This window comes from Ostrea edulis, chromosome 6 (assembly GCF_947568905.1).
Source record: "Ostrea edulis chromosome 6, xbOstEdul1.1, whole genome shotgun sequence".
Classification (NCBI taxonomy): Eukaryota; Metazoa; Mollusca; class Bivalvia; order Ostreida; family Ostreidae; genus Ostrea; species Ostrea edulis.
Window position 1 is genome coordinate 33,847,477 of NC_079169.1, and position 13,122 is coordinate 33,860,598.

General features: G+C 35.1%; 1 protein-coding gene across 4 annotated transcripts; it reads right to left on the bottom strand.

Moving 5' to 3' along the window:
- Window positions 1-6,434: 6,434 nt before the first annotated feature.
- LOC125646071 (MORN repeat-containing protein 2-like) lies at window positions 6,435-13,046 on the bottom strand. Of its 4 annotated transcripts, XM_056139386.1 has the most exons (6): window positions 12,951-13,005; window positions 10,269-10,331; window positions 9,552-9,575; window positions 8,804-8,884; window positions 7,740-7,983; window positions 6,435-6,708 (listed from the first exon to the last, which is right to left on the bottom strand). In XM_056139386.1, the coding sequence occupies exons 1-6, from the start codon at window positions 12,958-12,960 to the stop codon at window positions 6,603-6,605; spliced, it is 528 nt and encodes a 175-aa protein (XP_055995361.1). In that variant the 5' UTR covers window positions 12,961-13,005; the 3' UTR covers window positions 6,435-6,602. The 4 variants fall into 4 exon arrangements, with proteins under 4 accessions (XP_055995361.1, XP_048728163.1, XP_055995362.1 ...); XM_048872206.2 differs by lacking the exon at window positions 10,269-10,331 and having other exon boundaries at window positions 12,951-13,017; XM_056139387.1 differs by lacking the exon at window positions 9,552-9,575 and having other exon boundaries at window positions 12,951-13,015.
- Window positions 13,047-13,122: the final 76 nt, after the last annotated feature.

Genomic DNA, 13,122 nt, shown 5'->3' on the forward strand with positions numbered 1-13,122 from the left:
AGTTTGAGATTTTAATGAGTTTCTAATAGAAGTGAATATCCTTGTCTAATAATGACATGTAACGAGAGTTGATTATATCAGTGATTTGAGATTTTAATGAGTTTCTAATAGAAGTGAATATCCTTGTCTAATGATGACATGTAACGAGAGTTGATTATATCAGTGATTTGAGATTTTAATGAATTTCTAATACAAGTGAATATCCTTGTCTAATGATGACATGTAACGAGAGTTGATTATATCAGTTTGAGATTTTAATGAGTTTCTAATAGAAGTGAATATCCTTGTCTAATGATGACATGTAACGAGAGTTGATTATATCAGTGATTTGAGATTTTAATGAGTTTCTAATAGAAGTGAATATCCTTGTCTAATGATGACATGTAACGAGAGTTGATTATATCAGTTTGAGATTTTAATGAGTTTCTAATAGAAGTGAATATCCTTGTCTAATGATGACATGTAACGAGAGTTGATTATATCAGTGATTTGAGATTTTAATGAATTTCTAATAGAAGTGAATATCCTTGTCTAATGATGACATGTAACGAGAGTTGATTATATCAGTGATTTGAGATTTTAATGAGTTTCTAATAGAAGTGAATATCCTTGTCTAATGATGACATGTAACGAGAGTTGATTATATCAGTGATTTGAGATTTTAATGAATTTCTAATAGAAGTGAATATCCTTGTCTAATGATGACATGTAACGAGAGTTGATTATATCAGTGATTTGAGATTTAATGAATTTCTAATAGAAGTGAATATCCTTGTCTAATGATGACATGTAACGAGAGTTGATTATATCAGTTTGAGATTTTAATGAATTTCTAATACAAGTGAATATCCTTGTCTAATGATGACATGTAACGAGAGTTGATTATATCAGTGATTTGAGATTTTAATGAGTTTCTAATAGAAGTGAATATCCTTGTCTAATGATGACATGTAACGAGAGTTGATTATATCAGTTTGAGATTTTAATGAATTTCTAATAGAAGTGAATATCCTTGTCTAATGATAATTCCTTTATAATGTATGTCTAGTTCTAAAAGATTATAATTATAAATGCAATGAAATATTATACATATTGGAAAGTTTAAGCGTGCATGTATATGCATGTAACGTTAAATTTCCATATTAGATAAATAGATAAATATCAGGTTTGATTTTTATACACATGTAATATTCAACAAACGGCTATTCCTTCCCCCTGCAGAATATATATATATATATATATATATATATATATATATATATATATATATATATATATGCAAGGTGAAGATAACGAACAGTGATCAATCTCATAACTCCTACAAGCAAAGCAAAATAGATAGGTGGGCAAACACGGACCCCTGGACACAGCAGAGGTGGGATCAGGTGCCTAGGAGGAGTAAGCATCCCCTGTTGACCGGTCACACCCGCCGTGAGTCCCATATCCTGATCAGGTAAACGGAGTTATCCGTACTCAAATCAGTGTGCCAAGAACGGCTTAACAATCGGTATGAAACACGTCAGACAGCATTTGACCCAATGCGAGGTTGTATTGACGAACTAGATCGTTATAACGACCATATATATATATATATATATATATATATATATATATATATATATATATTGCCGGAGAAAACTCGTACTGCTTACAAATCTCATTCACTCATTGACTACCATTGAATAAGGACGATTATAAAACTCTGACATCAACTTCGACATCAGCCATATCTAAGCATAACAAAATTGGGATACCTCGTAGGATGAGTTCAATGAAAGGTGAAGATAACGAACAGTGATCAATCTCATAACGCCTGTAAACAATACAAAATATACAGTTTGGCAAACACGGCCCCTGGACACACCAGAGGTGGGATAAGGTGCCTAGGAGGAGTAAGCATCCCCTGTCGACCGGCAACACCCGCCGTGAGCCCCATATCCTGATCAGGTAAACGGAGTTATCCGTACTCAAAATCAGTGTGCCAAGAACGGCCTAACAATCGATATGAAACACGTCAGACAGCATTTGACCCAATGCGAGGTTGTAATGACGAACTAGATCGCAATAACGACCAAAGAATTTGCAAAATGCTGACTTCATTCGAGACTGTTCAAACCCCTGTACCATCAACTTGTTTGTCAGTAGCTTGCCTCGATTTAAAAACTGATCATATGCAGAACAAGCTCCTGCATATCGAATCAGTTGAGAGATATAAACACCATATGCAGGTGATAATGGAATATTGCTACATAAATATGGGAAGTTGACGATGGAGAAGCTGAAATCATTCCGTTTGTCATACAGTGAGTTGTCAGTTTGCCGTTAATGTCTACTTTCAATAAAATATCAAAGTATGAAGCAGAAGTGAACGACCGTGTGGTGTCTTTTATTTCGAGCTCACAGGGATATATCGAATCGACATATGTATGTTGTTATTTTTAATAGACAAAACGTCGTCGATATATTTAAATGTCGAATTGAAGGCCACAGAAAAAGATTTTTTCTTCCCGCATAGACGTTTTTGAATAAATTTTGCTTCATACGAATATAGAAACAGGTCACCTAACAAAGGAGCACAAATCGTGCCCATGGGAAATCCAACAGACTGTTGGAAGACCTAATCACCAAAGACCACGAAGATATTGTCAATGAGGAACTCTAACATATTTTTTATTTCAACTTCAGAGTAATTGTGCGTAGAATCAGAGTGGTGTTTAACAAAGTAATATTTGGATGATTATGACTGATCACTAGATATGAATATTACCGTTTTCCATTTTTGTTGAAGAAGCAATTGTATATGATGTCAAAAAGTCTAGTCTTTAATTCAGCGTGAGGAATGGTCGTGTAAAGTGTTGAAAAGTCATAGGTTTTGATGCTATTGATTTCGGGAAAGTTTTGCGATTTCAAGTTTACTAAAACTTCTTTAGAATTGTTTAGAATCCACATTTGATTAACACCACTTCTGGCATATGTAGTGACACAGTACGTTTAAAGTTTCTCCTTCACAGCTGTTAATATTTTCGTGAGGAGCAAAGATAGGGGCTTGGTAGAGCACTTACTGGATCCAGCCATGTATCTTTGTTTGTAAGGGTTTTTATGTAGTTTAGGAATCCAGTATAGGTACGGTAACTCATATTCATTCGACCCATTGACTGGAATATTAAATGTATCTAAAACTGAAGCATGGTTTTGAAGAATTTCATCTTTTGAAAGGGCAGTTGGAGTATAAGTAGGATTACCAAAAGTAGAATTAATGCCAAGTTCGTTTAAAATGCAGTTGTGATAATGAGCCTTACAAACAAAGACAATGTTGTTACAAGCTTTGTCAGCTGGAACCAAAACATGTAACCTATCTAATTCTTTTATCACTTCTGGTTTACTAAACATAGATGGACAGATGGTACGTACTTTTGTTTTAATGTGTCTAATGCGGGATTTTGATATTCCTCTTAGGCTTTTAACCCATTCTGACAATGTATCAAGTTCTTCTTTTTCATATTTAGCCGATTGTCTGGCATAATCTTCGACAGAACTCATAATAGAGATGAAGTTATGTCGCCAATTGAAAGACCGTGGTTCTCTGTATTTAGGACATTTTAGAATCAGTGATTTGAGGTCAACTATATCAACATCACCAGTAATGACATGTCCAGCTGGACTATAGTTGAAAGAAGATGAAGAACAAGAACACATTGGTGGATTACGTATAAGGTGGTCTATATCTAGGCACTGGAAAGTTTGTTTATAATTAAAAAGTTTGGATGCATTAGTAGAAGTATATCTGTAGGAAATACAGGGTGTAGACTTGAACTTGAAATAAGTTGGAATACACGATCGAACCCTTTTATGACGAAGAATTCTGCTTATGTTGACGACATATATTCCTTTGTTTGTAAATTTGAGCTTAAGGAACAGGTGGCATGATTTGGAAGGAATATCATCCATGACCCGTGCTGGTTTAAAGAGCCTGTGATTGGCAACATCCATAATCATTGAGTTCAGTCTATATTCAGGTGTTAAAAAATCCAAGTTTAGACTAGATGTGACTTCTTCAAATAACGTACATATGTATGTAAAACTCTCAATGGAACAGAGTAAAGTTTTGTACGAATATGCTGTGGACCTAATTGTCTGTTGACGTATGGTAAAAGTTAATCAAACGTGACATCATTTATAATTGGTCTTTTATATGAACGATTTCCATGACTGCGTTTCCGTCTTTGAGTATTGAGAAAGAGTCCCATCACATTGTGGACTAGTCAAATTTCCCACATCATATACATTATCATTGCATCCATATGGAAATGCAGTGTCTAGGGTCCTGATCCAGTGATCTTCTCGTTGTCTACGAAAAGGGGTACCTAATGTTGGATTGTTTGTGTGATGGTAATGTTTTTTTTCCCAAAATCCTTGCCCTCATGGACAAGATGGAGTGGCCCGGTGAATTAAAATGCTTGTAAAGAAGTTGGTTACCGCCATTATTTCTTTAAAATCTGTGCCCTGCTATTCTTTTATTAAGTGAACCCTTAGTTTCTCCCATATACATTAAGCCACATAGGTTACACTCAATAGCGTAGACAACGGTAGAAGATTTACAAGTCAAATTATCAAAAGTTTTGGTACATAAACTACGTCTAGTGAGATTACTACTAAATGAATTTCTAGTGATCAGTATATCACAAGTTTTATAATTTTTACAGAACATTTCGAGTTTGAGCACATGGGATCTGAAAAGGCATCATCAAAAATATCTCTTAAAAGAACGTAACAGTCTTTAATTTGGGTATAAGAATTTTGGTTTCTGTACCAAACTTTACGATTTGACGATTGTACATAAGTGAAATCTTTGATATCTCGAAGGATAATCCGAGTGACACCAACCGATCTGTTGGAGCCTGTGGCCCTTATAGACGCCACAGAGTGACACCTTTTTATAGTGGGCGATATGTCATCCAGTATTGTTTCGTTATTATGTATATTCATGAAGGAACATATATCGAGCGACAAGTACCCTCGGGGACGGACTGTCCACCAACAGAGATACAAGCTCGATGGTTAAATGAAAGGTGAAGATAACGAACAGTGATCAATCTTATAACGGCTATAAGCAATACAAAATAGATAGTTGGGCAAACACGAACCCCTGGACACACCATAGGTAGGATCAGGTGCCTAGGAGGAGTAAGCATCCCCTGTCGACCGGTCACACCCACCTTGAGCCTTATAAATCTCATGTAAACGGAGTCATCCGTAGTCAAAATCAGTGTACCAAGAATCTAAAAAATCACACTTATTAGATCCGCGCGGTATACTTTGTGTAAGAATTGTAGCGATTGTGAGCGTATCTTAGGATCTGATTTTAATCAGATTAAGGATGAGTCTTGGCATGTCCTAACTTTATCAGAAATCCAAAGATATATCTTATGTTAAGACAGATTCGATGGCTTCACTTAGGACTAATATATATCACAAGTTTGTCTTAGGACATGCCTTATTCCTAAGACGGCTTCGATAGCTTGCCTGCTGATCCCACCTCTGGTGTGTACAGGGTTCCGTGTTTTCCCCATGCTCTTTATAGAATTTATGAGATTGCTTACTGTCTGTTATCTTCACATTTTCAAGCATCATGTACATGTACACATGTAGTTACATACGGGCGTATCGTGTATTTTAGCGGTGCTCTTTATTCAACTTCGGTCAAGTGATAGAATGGATACTACATAACGAGATACATTTGTATATGTGTTGTAAATACGACGATAAATTGCCATAACAATAACATTTTGCGTACAAGAGCAGAGACTTGTGAGAAAAGCTTTAAATTAAGATTCATAAGGTTCGTCGTCATTCAGTGTTAGCATTTGATTTTGAAATCATCGAGCAACTTCGTAAACTAATTTAGAATGTATATTTAACAGTGACGTGCTTTTGAAAAACATTAATGTAGATAAACTGAAAATATAAATCTTGTACACGAAGTCACTTAATTCATAGCTATTGAAAGGATAATGGTACAAAAGTGGTTCTTTTTCATTAAAATTTTGTACTTGTTTACGTCTTATCTTCTCTTACTGAAAACGAAATGCCTTGCGAAAGTTATGCAAACACTTGTACTCGAATTAAAAACAACTTTACTTCAATAAAAATTTGATTATCATTCGAGATGGCCATATGCAGTTCTTTGTGTGAAGTTTTGACCCGAGAGTCTGATATTGTGTTCAATTTTACTGTAAACCTGCTGTCATTATTGTACACTGTAAAATGCCACCTTCCTTGTGTACTGTAAAATACCACCTTCCTTGTGTACTGTAAAATGCCGCCTTCCTTGTGTACTGTAAAATGCTGACTTCGTTGTGTACTATGGATGCATTCCTTTCTTAATTTCTAAACATCTGTTCTAAATTTTCCACAAATATCAGTAACCACAGAGAGACAATTCTTCATGTTTACTCCTCCATTAACGTTCATATTTACAAACATACAAAACTTGCAATCATTCATGATATATACAAACATAGCGTGGAGGTATACAATGATAATATGAATATCTTTACACAGTGCATTCACACAAGAGTTTCAGTATGCAGAGTTGTCTTTCCTTAATCCATCTTCAGTTCAAACCTTAAGCCCGGGGCGGCTTTGTATCGGAATGTCCCTGTCCACATCTGTCCTTCGGTGTCCGTAAACTGACCAACTCCTTCCATTCTGAAGTAAGACATTCAGTACAGAGTAGTATAGGGGCTTTTGTAAAACACAGCTCTTTTTTCGACGTTTATGATATGAACAATATCATTTATTATCGCTATTTCCATGCACGTGTATGATATGAGCAATGCCATTTATTATCGCTACTTCCATGCACGTTTATTATATGAACAATGTCATTTATTATCGCTATTTCCATGAACGTTTATGTCATGAACAATATCAATTTATTATCGCTATTTCCATGCACGTGTATGATATGGACGATATAATTTATTATCGTTATTTCCACGTTTATGATATAGGATCAAAACCATCTATAATCCCTATCTCGGTGTACTTCCACGTCTTTGATATGAACAATATCAATTCCTCATGTTATGACATGAACAATATGACTTATTATCGCTATCCACCTATATGATATGAACAATATCAATTATTATTGCTCGTTCACCGAGTTATAAATCCGTCCGTGTGAAAACACAGTTTGTTCAAAAGATGTATAACCAACCATGAGAGGACTGACAGCTGCATGTATGCAGGTTTTTACCCAAACTCCAAATAAATTATACTACAGTATTCATTCAGAGTGTGGGTGATGAACGTGTTTCCTTGTGAACAAACTACAAAGTATATGCTGACATCTTGCTAAAAACTTTATTCATCAGTGACAGTATGGATTCAGTGTTTTATGCCTAACGAAATTGAGGGAATGCGTCTCGAACCCGCCGCCGTGAATCAATAATTGAGTTCAATGTAAGATACATACAGTTGAATTTTGGTATCTCGAACATCGATATCTCGAAAACAATGGATATGCCGAAGTCAGTTGGAAGTCCCAATTTAACTTTATTTTCTTTATGTAACTTAACTTTAAAATTTTGAGCTCTTGGATATCTCGAATTTTCCCCTCGGTCTCATTGAGTTCGAGATAACGAGGTTTGACTGTACAGTATACACGCATTTAAAGATCGTTAATAAATCGTTCAGATCGATTGTTTACCTTGGATACAATCCATTTTACTTACTTATTTTCGTTGAACTGTCCTTCGTAAAACGAGTTGTTTTTCCAAGCGTATTTTCCCTGACCGTGAAATTGATTATTCACAAAATCGCCCTCGTACACTGCCCCTGAGGGGTGGGTCAGTTTCCCTTTCCCGTTCATTTTGTCTCCCTTCCACTCCCCCTCATATACACTGCCATCTGTGGTCGTGTGGACACCGTAACCGTTTCTCTCTAGTGATCCGTCACTGCCGTGTTGATACTCTCCGTCTAAAAGTGAGAAAATCAGACTCTTGATACCAACAATAAATGGATGCATGGATATATATATATATATATATATATATATATATATATATATATATATATATATATATATATGGCTTAGTTTGATTGTAATAGATATAAATGTAAAATTCCTTTAAAACATAAGGGACTTGTAATTTTTAATTTTTTTATGATAATCGTTGAATTGAAAAAATATATATATTTGTCGTTAACAATGGGACGTCCGTTTTATTAGAAAATTCCATGACCTTCACAGTTCACTTGCAATGTCTTGAACTTGGCAGAGGAACATTCACTACCTAGTTAGCGCCCTAACCACTATAGGCTTCAGCGGCTGATTCATTCTAAAATCAGCATATATTATCATACCACAGTTCATGAGCTGCGAAGAAAGCTCAGATTGTACATTACATGTACACATTCGACTCCTCCTGGAGAGATCTAAAGATAAACTGCAATGACTTGCACTGCTTTGGATGTTAGATTGAATCACGTGATACTTACCGTATTTGTTTGTACACACACTTGGTGGGCGGGGCCGGATCTGCATCACAAGTGTAGTCGTGACACTTACCGTATTTGTCTCTGTTAGAGAAGAAGTACACATCCTTGGTGGGCAGGACCGGAGCTGTATCGTATTTGCCTCCGTTAGGGGAGATGTACACACTCTTGGTGGGCGTGGCCGGAGCTGTATCACGAGTGTAGGCGTGACATTCACGGTATTTGTTTCCATTAGGGAAGATGTACATACCCTTGGTGGGTGGGGCCGGAGCTGTATTACGAGTGTAGGCGTGACACTTACCGTATTTGTCTCCGTTAGGGAAGATATACACTCCCTTGGTGGGTGGGGGAGGAACTTCCTCTTTCTTTTTGTCTTTTTTATCTGTAACATGGAGATAAATGTTAAACATATACATCGTATGTATTTCTAATATTATGGGAAATTTGTCTGGGTTTCTGTGATTCTGGAAAAAAGTCAAACTTTGGGTAATGATCTTTTTTAAAATACAATTTCAGATATAAAGTTGTAGTGTTCAGTCATTCAATTCCATTTTCAATTTTGATTCAATCAATAAGCCATGCAACAAGCTGAAACTCTTTCCTTCTGTATCACTGTATTATACAATCAGGCTAATTTCCCTCGGGCTTTGCCTCTAAGCCAGCACACCACATCCACATAATTAAGCAGTTGCATATTTTAAACAAGTATCCTGTGAAAAGATCTCGTACCATACAGGGACCATATTTAATCACAAGCTTTCCTCAACCAATGCGTGATACGTACACATTACAACCTCCACGGATTAACGCTACTTTCTTATGACAGGGGTGAAACTTTTCAATTGTTGAAGCTTTATTTTATTACAAAATTAACGAATTAAGATATAAGCATAACTGAAAAACAACACGAATTATGGGTATTGTTTATGACACTGCAACCTATAGAGCCGGTTAACAATGTACAAGTAAACCGGGCCCCGTGTTGGGTTCTAATACTAGTGCTTTTCTCCAAGAAAACCTCCTGTTGGAAAGAAAATCAAACCCCTTACCACTCTGATCACTGCTCGAAGAGTCTGTAAAGTACAACAGATAATCACTATACCTGTAAACATCAATATCTTAAGCGGAAGAAGCTGAAACTGTACGTAAAGCAAAGATATAGCAAAACATTAAAATAAACTTACAGTACATTCACGTCCATGAATTTTAAAATTTATTTTAATTATACTCCCTGTACAATGCTCCTCAGTTTTTATACAAACATACTTCAAAATATATATATATGTGTCACACTTATCAAATTTAATCCTTCTTCGTATACATGTACCTGTGTTTTTGAGTCAGATCTGTTATCTTTTAATTATACCTCTACCCGCATCTGGTGCATACCTAAATGTTTTCTATAGTAACTGTGATATAGAAAGCGAGAAAGCTGGTGACAGAAAACTGCACGTGGACCTGAAGGACATTCACCAGAAAACAACACCACCCACAATATATAGAGATAACAATACCACCCACAATATATAGAGATAACAATACCACCCACAATATATAGAGATAACAATACCACCCACAATATATAGAGATAACAATACCACCCACAATATATAGAGATAACAATACCACCCACAATATATAGAGATAACAATACCACCCACAATATATAGAGATAACAATACCACCCACAATATATAGAGATAACAATACCACCCACAATATATAGAGATAACAATACCACCCACAATATATAGAGATAACAATACCGGGACGTGGGTCAAGGTCAAAGGTCACAGCTTTAGCTCCTTGTTTTGAGTTGATTTCATTTGCTACAATAATTGAATATACTATGATGTTTAGTACGATTATGCATGTAGCTGTAGGACTGTAGCTCTAGGGGATAGTACATCCCATTTTCTTTTTCTGAGAGAGCTAAAGACCTGCTTAGTTATATACTGCAATGAAAATAACATAAATTAAAAATGTATAACACTGCAAAGAAATTAATACGTGTTAGTAAAATTAAAACTGCTGCAGAATATAAAATTGAGAGTTTTAGAATTACAAAGCTTCAGCGATTTCTTTAAATGAATCCTAAATTATGGTGTCAATTCATCAAATCTAAGTTAATGGACACATCTTTTAAATACCTTAAATTCAGATTCAGAATACTTATGTTCAGCGGAAGTACCTGCTCCCCATATATAATTTTAAAAGCAGTGTATACATATACTTGAAACACTTATCCAACATATAGTCATTACGGCTGAATATTTCGCATAAAAAGGGTCAATATACAACAAACGATACGTTTAATATCATTTACTGCTGTTTGTAAGTCATGTCGCGTTTGATAACCAGGAAACCAGATTCAGATTTTGAGATTCGAGATTCTACAGTGTTATATAATCAATTATCTGAAACCCCTAACGGTAATCTTATTTTCATAAAATACCATCATAAAAATTCAGATTGACCAATTCAGATTTACTTGCTTCGATCCCATTATGATTAGAAAGTGACTCCTTCCTCGGGATTTCTTTTAACATCTTAGCGAAATAAGGCCTGCTGTGTCCCTCAGCAAAACCAAACCATTTTCTACCATGCGAAGCTAAACCCCACCTCTGCTTTCGTGTTTTCTCCAACAGTTAATGTTAACGATTTATAACCTAAGATATTTTATTTCTTGTAATCGTTTTTCACTCTTGTCAATTTTTATGCCCCCGTGATCGAAGATCGAGGTGCATATTGTTTTTGTCCTGTCTGTCATTCTGTAATTCTGTCATTCTGTCTGAAACTTTAACCTTGCTAATAACTTTTGAGCAGTAAGTGATATAGCTTTGATACTTCACATGAGTATTCCTTGTGACAAGACCTTTCCGTGGGTACCAACATTTTTGACCCCGTGACCTTGACCTTGGAGTTTGACCTACTTTTTGAAAACTTTAACCTTGCTAATAACTTTTGAACAATAAGAGATAGAGTTTTGATATTTCACATGAGTATTCCTTGTGACAAGACCTTTCCATTGGTATTGAACCTTTTGACCTTGACATTTGACCTACTTTTAATTTATTTTTTTACATTGGTCATAACTTCTAAATGGTAAGTATTAGAGCTTTCATATTGTATATGAGCATTTCTTTTAACAAGATCTTTCTACTGGTACCAAGATATTTGCCCTTGTGAACTTGGCCATCTTCGGAATTGATCATTATCGGGGGCATTTGTGTTTCACAAACACATCTTGTTTAAATCGATTTCTACGTTACTCCACAATAAAAGTTACAATTAAATTTGTATAGGAAAATACATTATAGTCTAAAAATAGAAGGTTTATACACTGTTCAGTCACTCCAGTGGTATATTGCTGAAACACGTGATCTTTGAGTTTTCTCTCTCTCTCTCTCTCTCTCTCTCTCTCTCTCTCTCTCTCTCTCTCTCTCTCTCTCTCTCTCTCTCTCTCCTTCATATATTACCTCTGTCAGGTAATGTACGATTTCCATAATATTACATTATTTTTATTTTATTTTATTCATTTACTTTTTATGTACATTTGTTTAAATATGCTATGCAAACCATTGCACATGCATCTATAGTTTGAGTGAATAAATTGAACAGCATCCCAGATTCAAGCCTGGATATGGTTTCCTTGTCATCAATCACTAACGTTATACATTAGGTTAAAAGTTAGATAGTGATTAATATGCATGTATTTCTAAACGTATCAACCTATGCTTAGTTACGTCTCATAAGCCCCAAAGAACGAACCACCACAATGTATGAAATGCCACATTAATCGCATCTTACCGGTTAAATTGTCTGCAAAATAATGATTCCAATAAATGTACAAAACATGGCTATAAGTCTGTCATCTCATTTCATTTTTTTTTTTTTTTAAATACATTTCATTTAGAAATGGATTTTTTCTATTGTGTGTTATGAAGTCATCTCTGCCGGGTCCAACAATTCAGTATTATTCAATATTCAGGCTCTCAAATATAATTATACTCATGTGTGAGGGGTTGTTTTACCGGGGGGGGGATGTCACAAATCGTTGTCGAGAAATTAAGATTGCTAAAATTCCAATGTATTTTTTTTTAAAAGTTTAATTAAGTAGGCCTACTATATCCGGAAGGACGATAAAAATTTACTGTTTTTTTAACGATGTCAAATCAGAGATGATTTCACAATTGCTTGAGTAAAGTAAATAAGTTTCATCAATAAAATCATGACAAATTTATGGCCATACAAGTAATGTACATCTATATTATGATATATATGCATGATACACATTTTATTTCTTGTTACGATGAGGTTTTTTTGGGGTTGTTTGTTTGTGGGGTTTTTTTTATCATTATTATTTTTTTAGCCTCAACCTTTATGAATGTTCTAAACATTCGAAAATCAATTACTGGATAAAAATAAACAGAGTTCGAGATACATACCAGCTGGCATTCTTCAATGTTTACAATTTCTCTTCAGAACATGGAGGCGGCCATTAATTTATCGGTGACTATGGATACTTTCATCAATACATATTTTCGTATTCACTCATCATTACCAAATGTTTATACAAAATGTACAATATTTATTCAAAAAGTATTAAGTATGGAAACC

Excerpts from the sequence above, each read along its gene's own strand:
- LOC125646071 (XM_056139386.1), bottom strand. Across the intron at positions 8,885-9,551 it reads TTCGAGCAGTGATCAGAGTG|ATAAAAAAGACAAAAAGAAA; the intron begins GTAAGGGGTTTG and ends TCCATGTTACAG. Across the intron at positions 7,984-8,803 it reads CCCTAACGGAGACAAATACG|ACGGAGAGTATCAACACGGC; the intron begins GTAAGTGTCACG and ends TCTCACTTTTAG.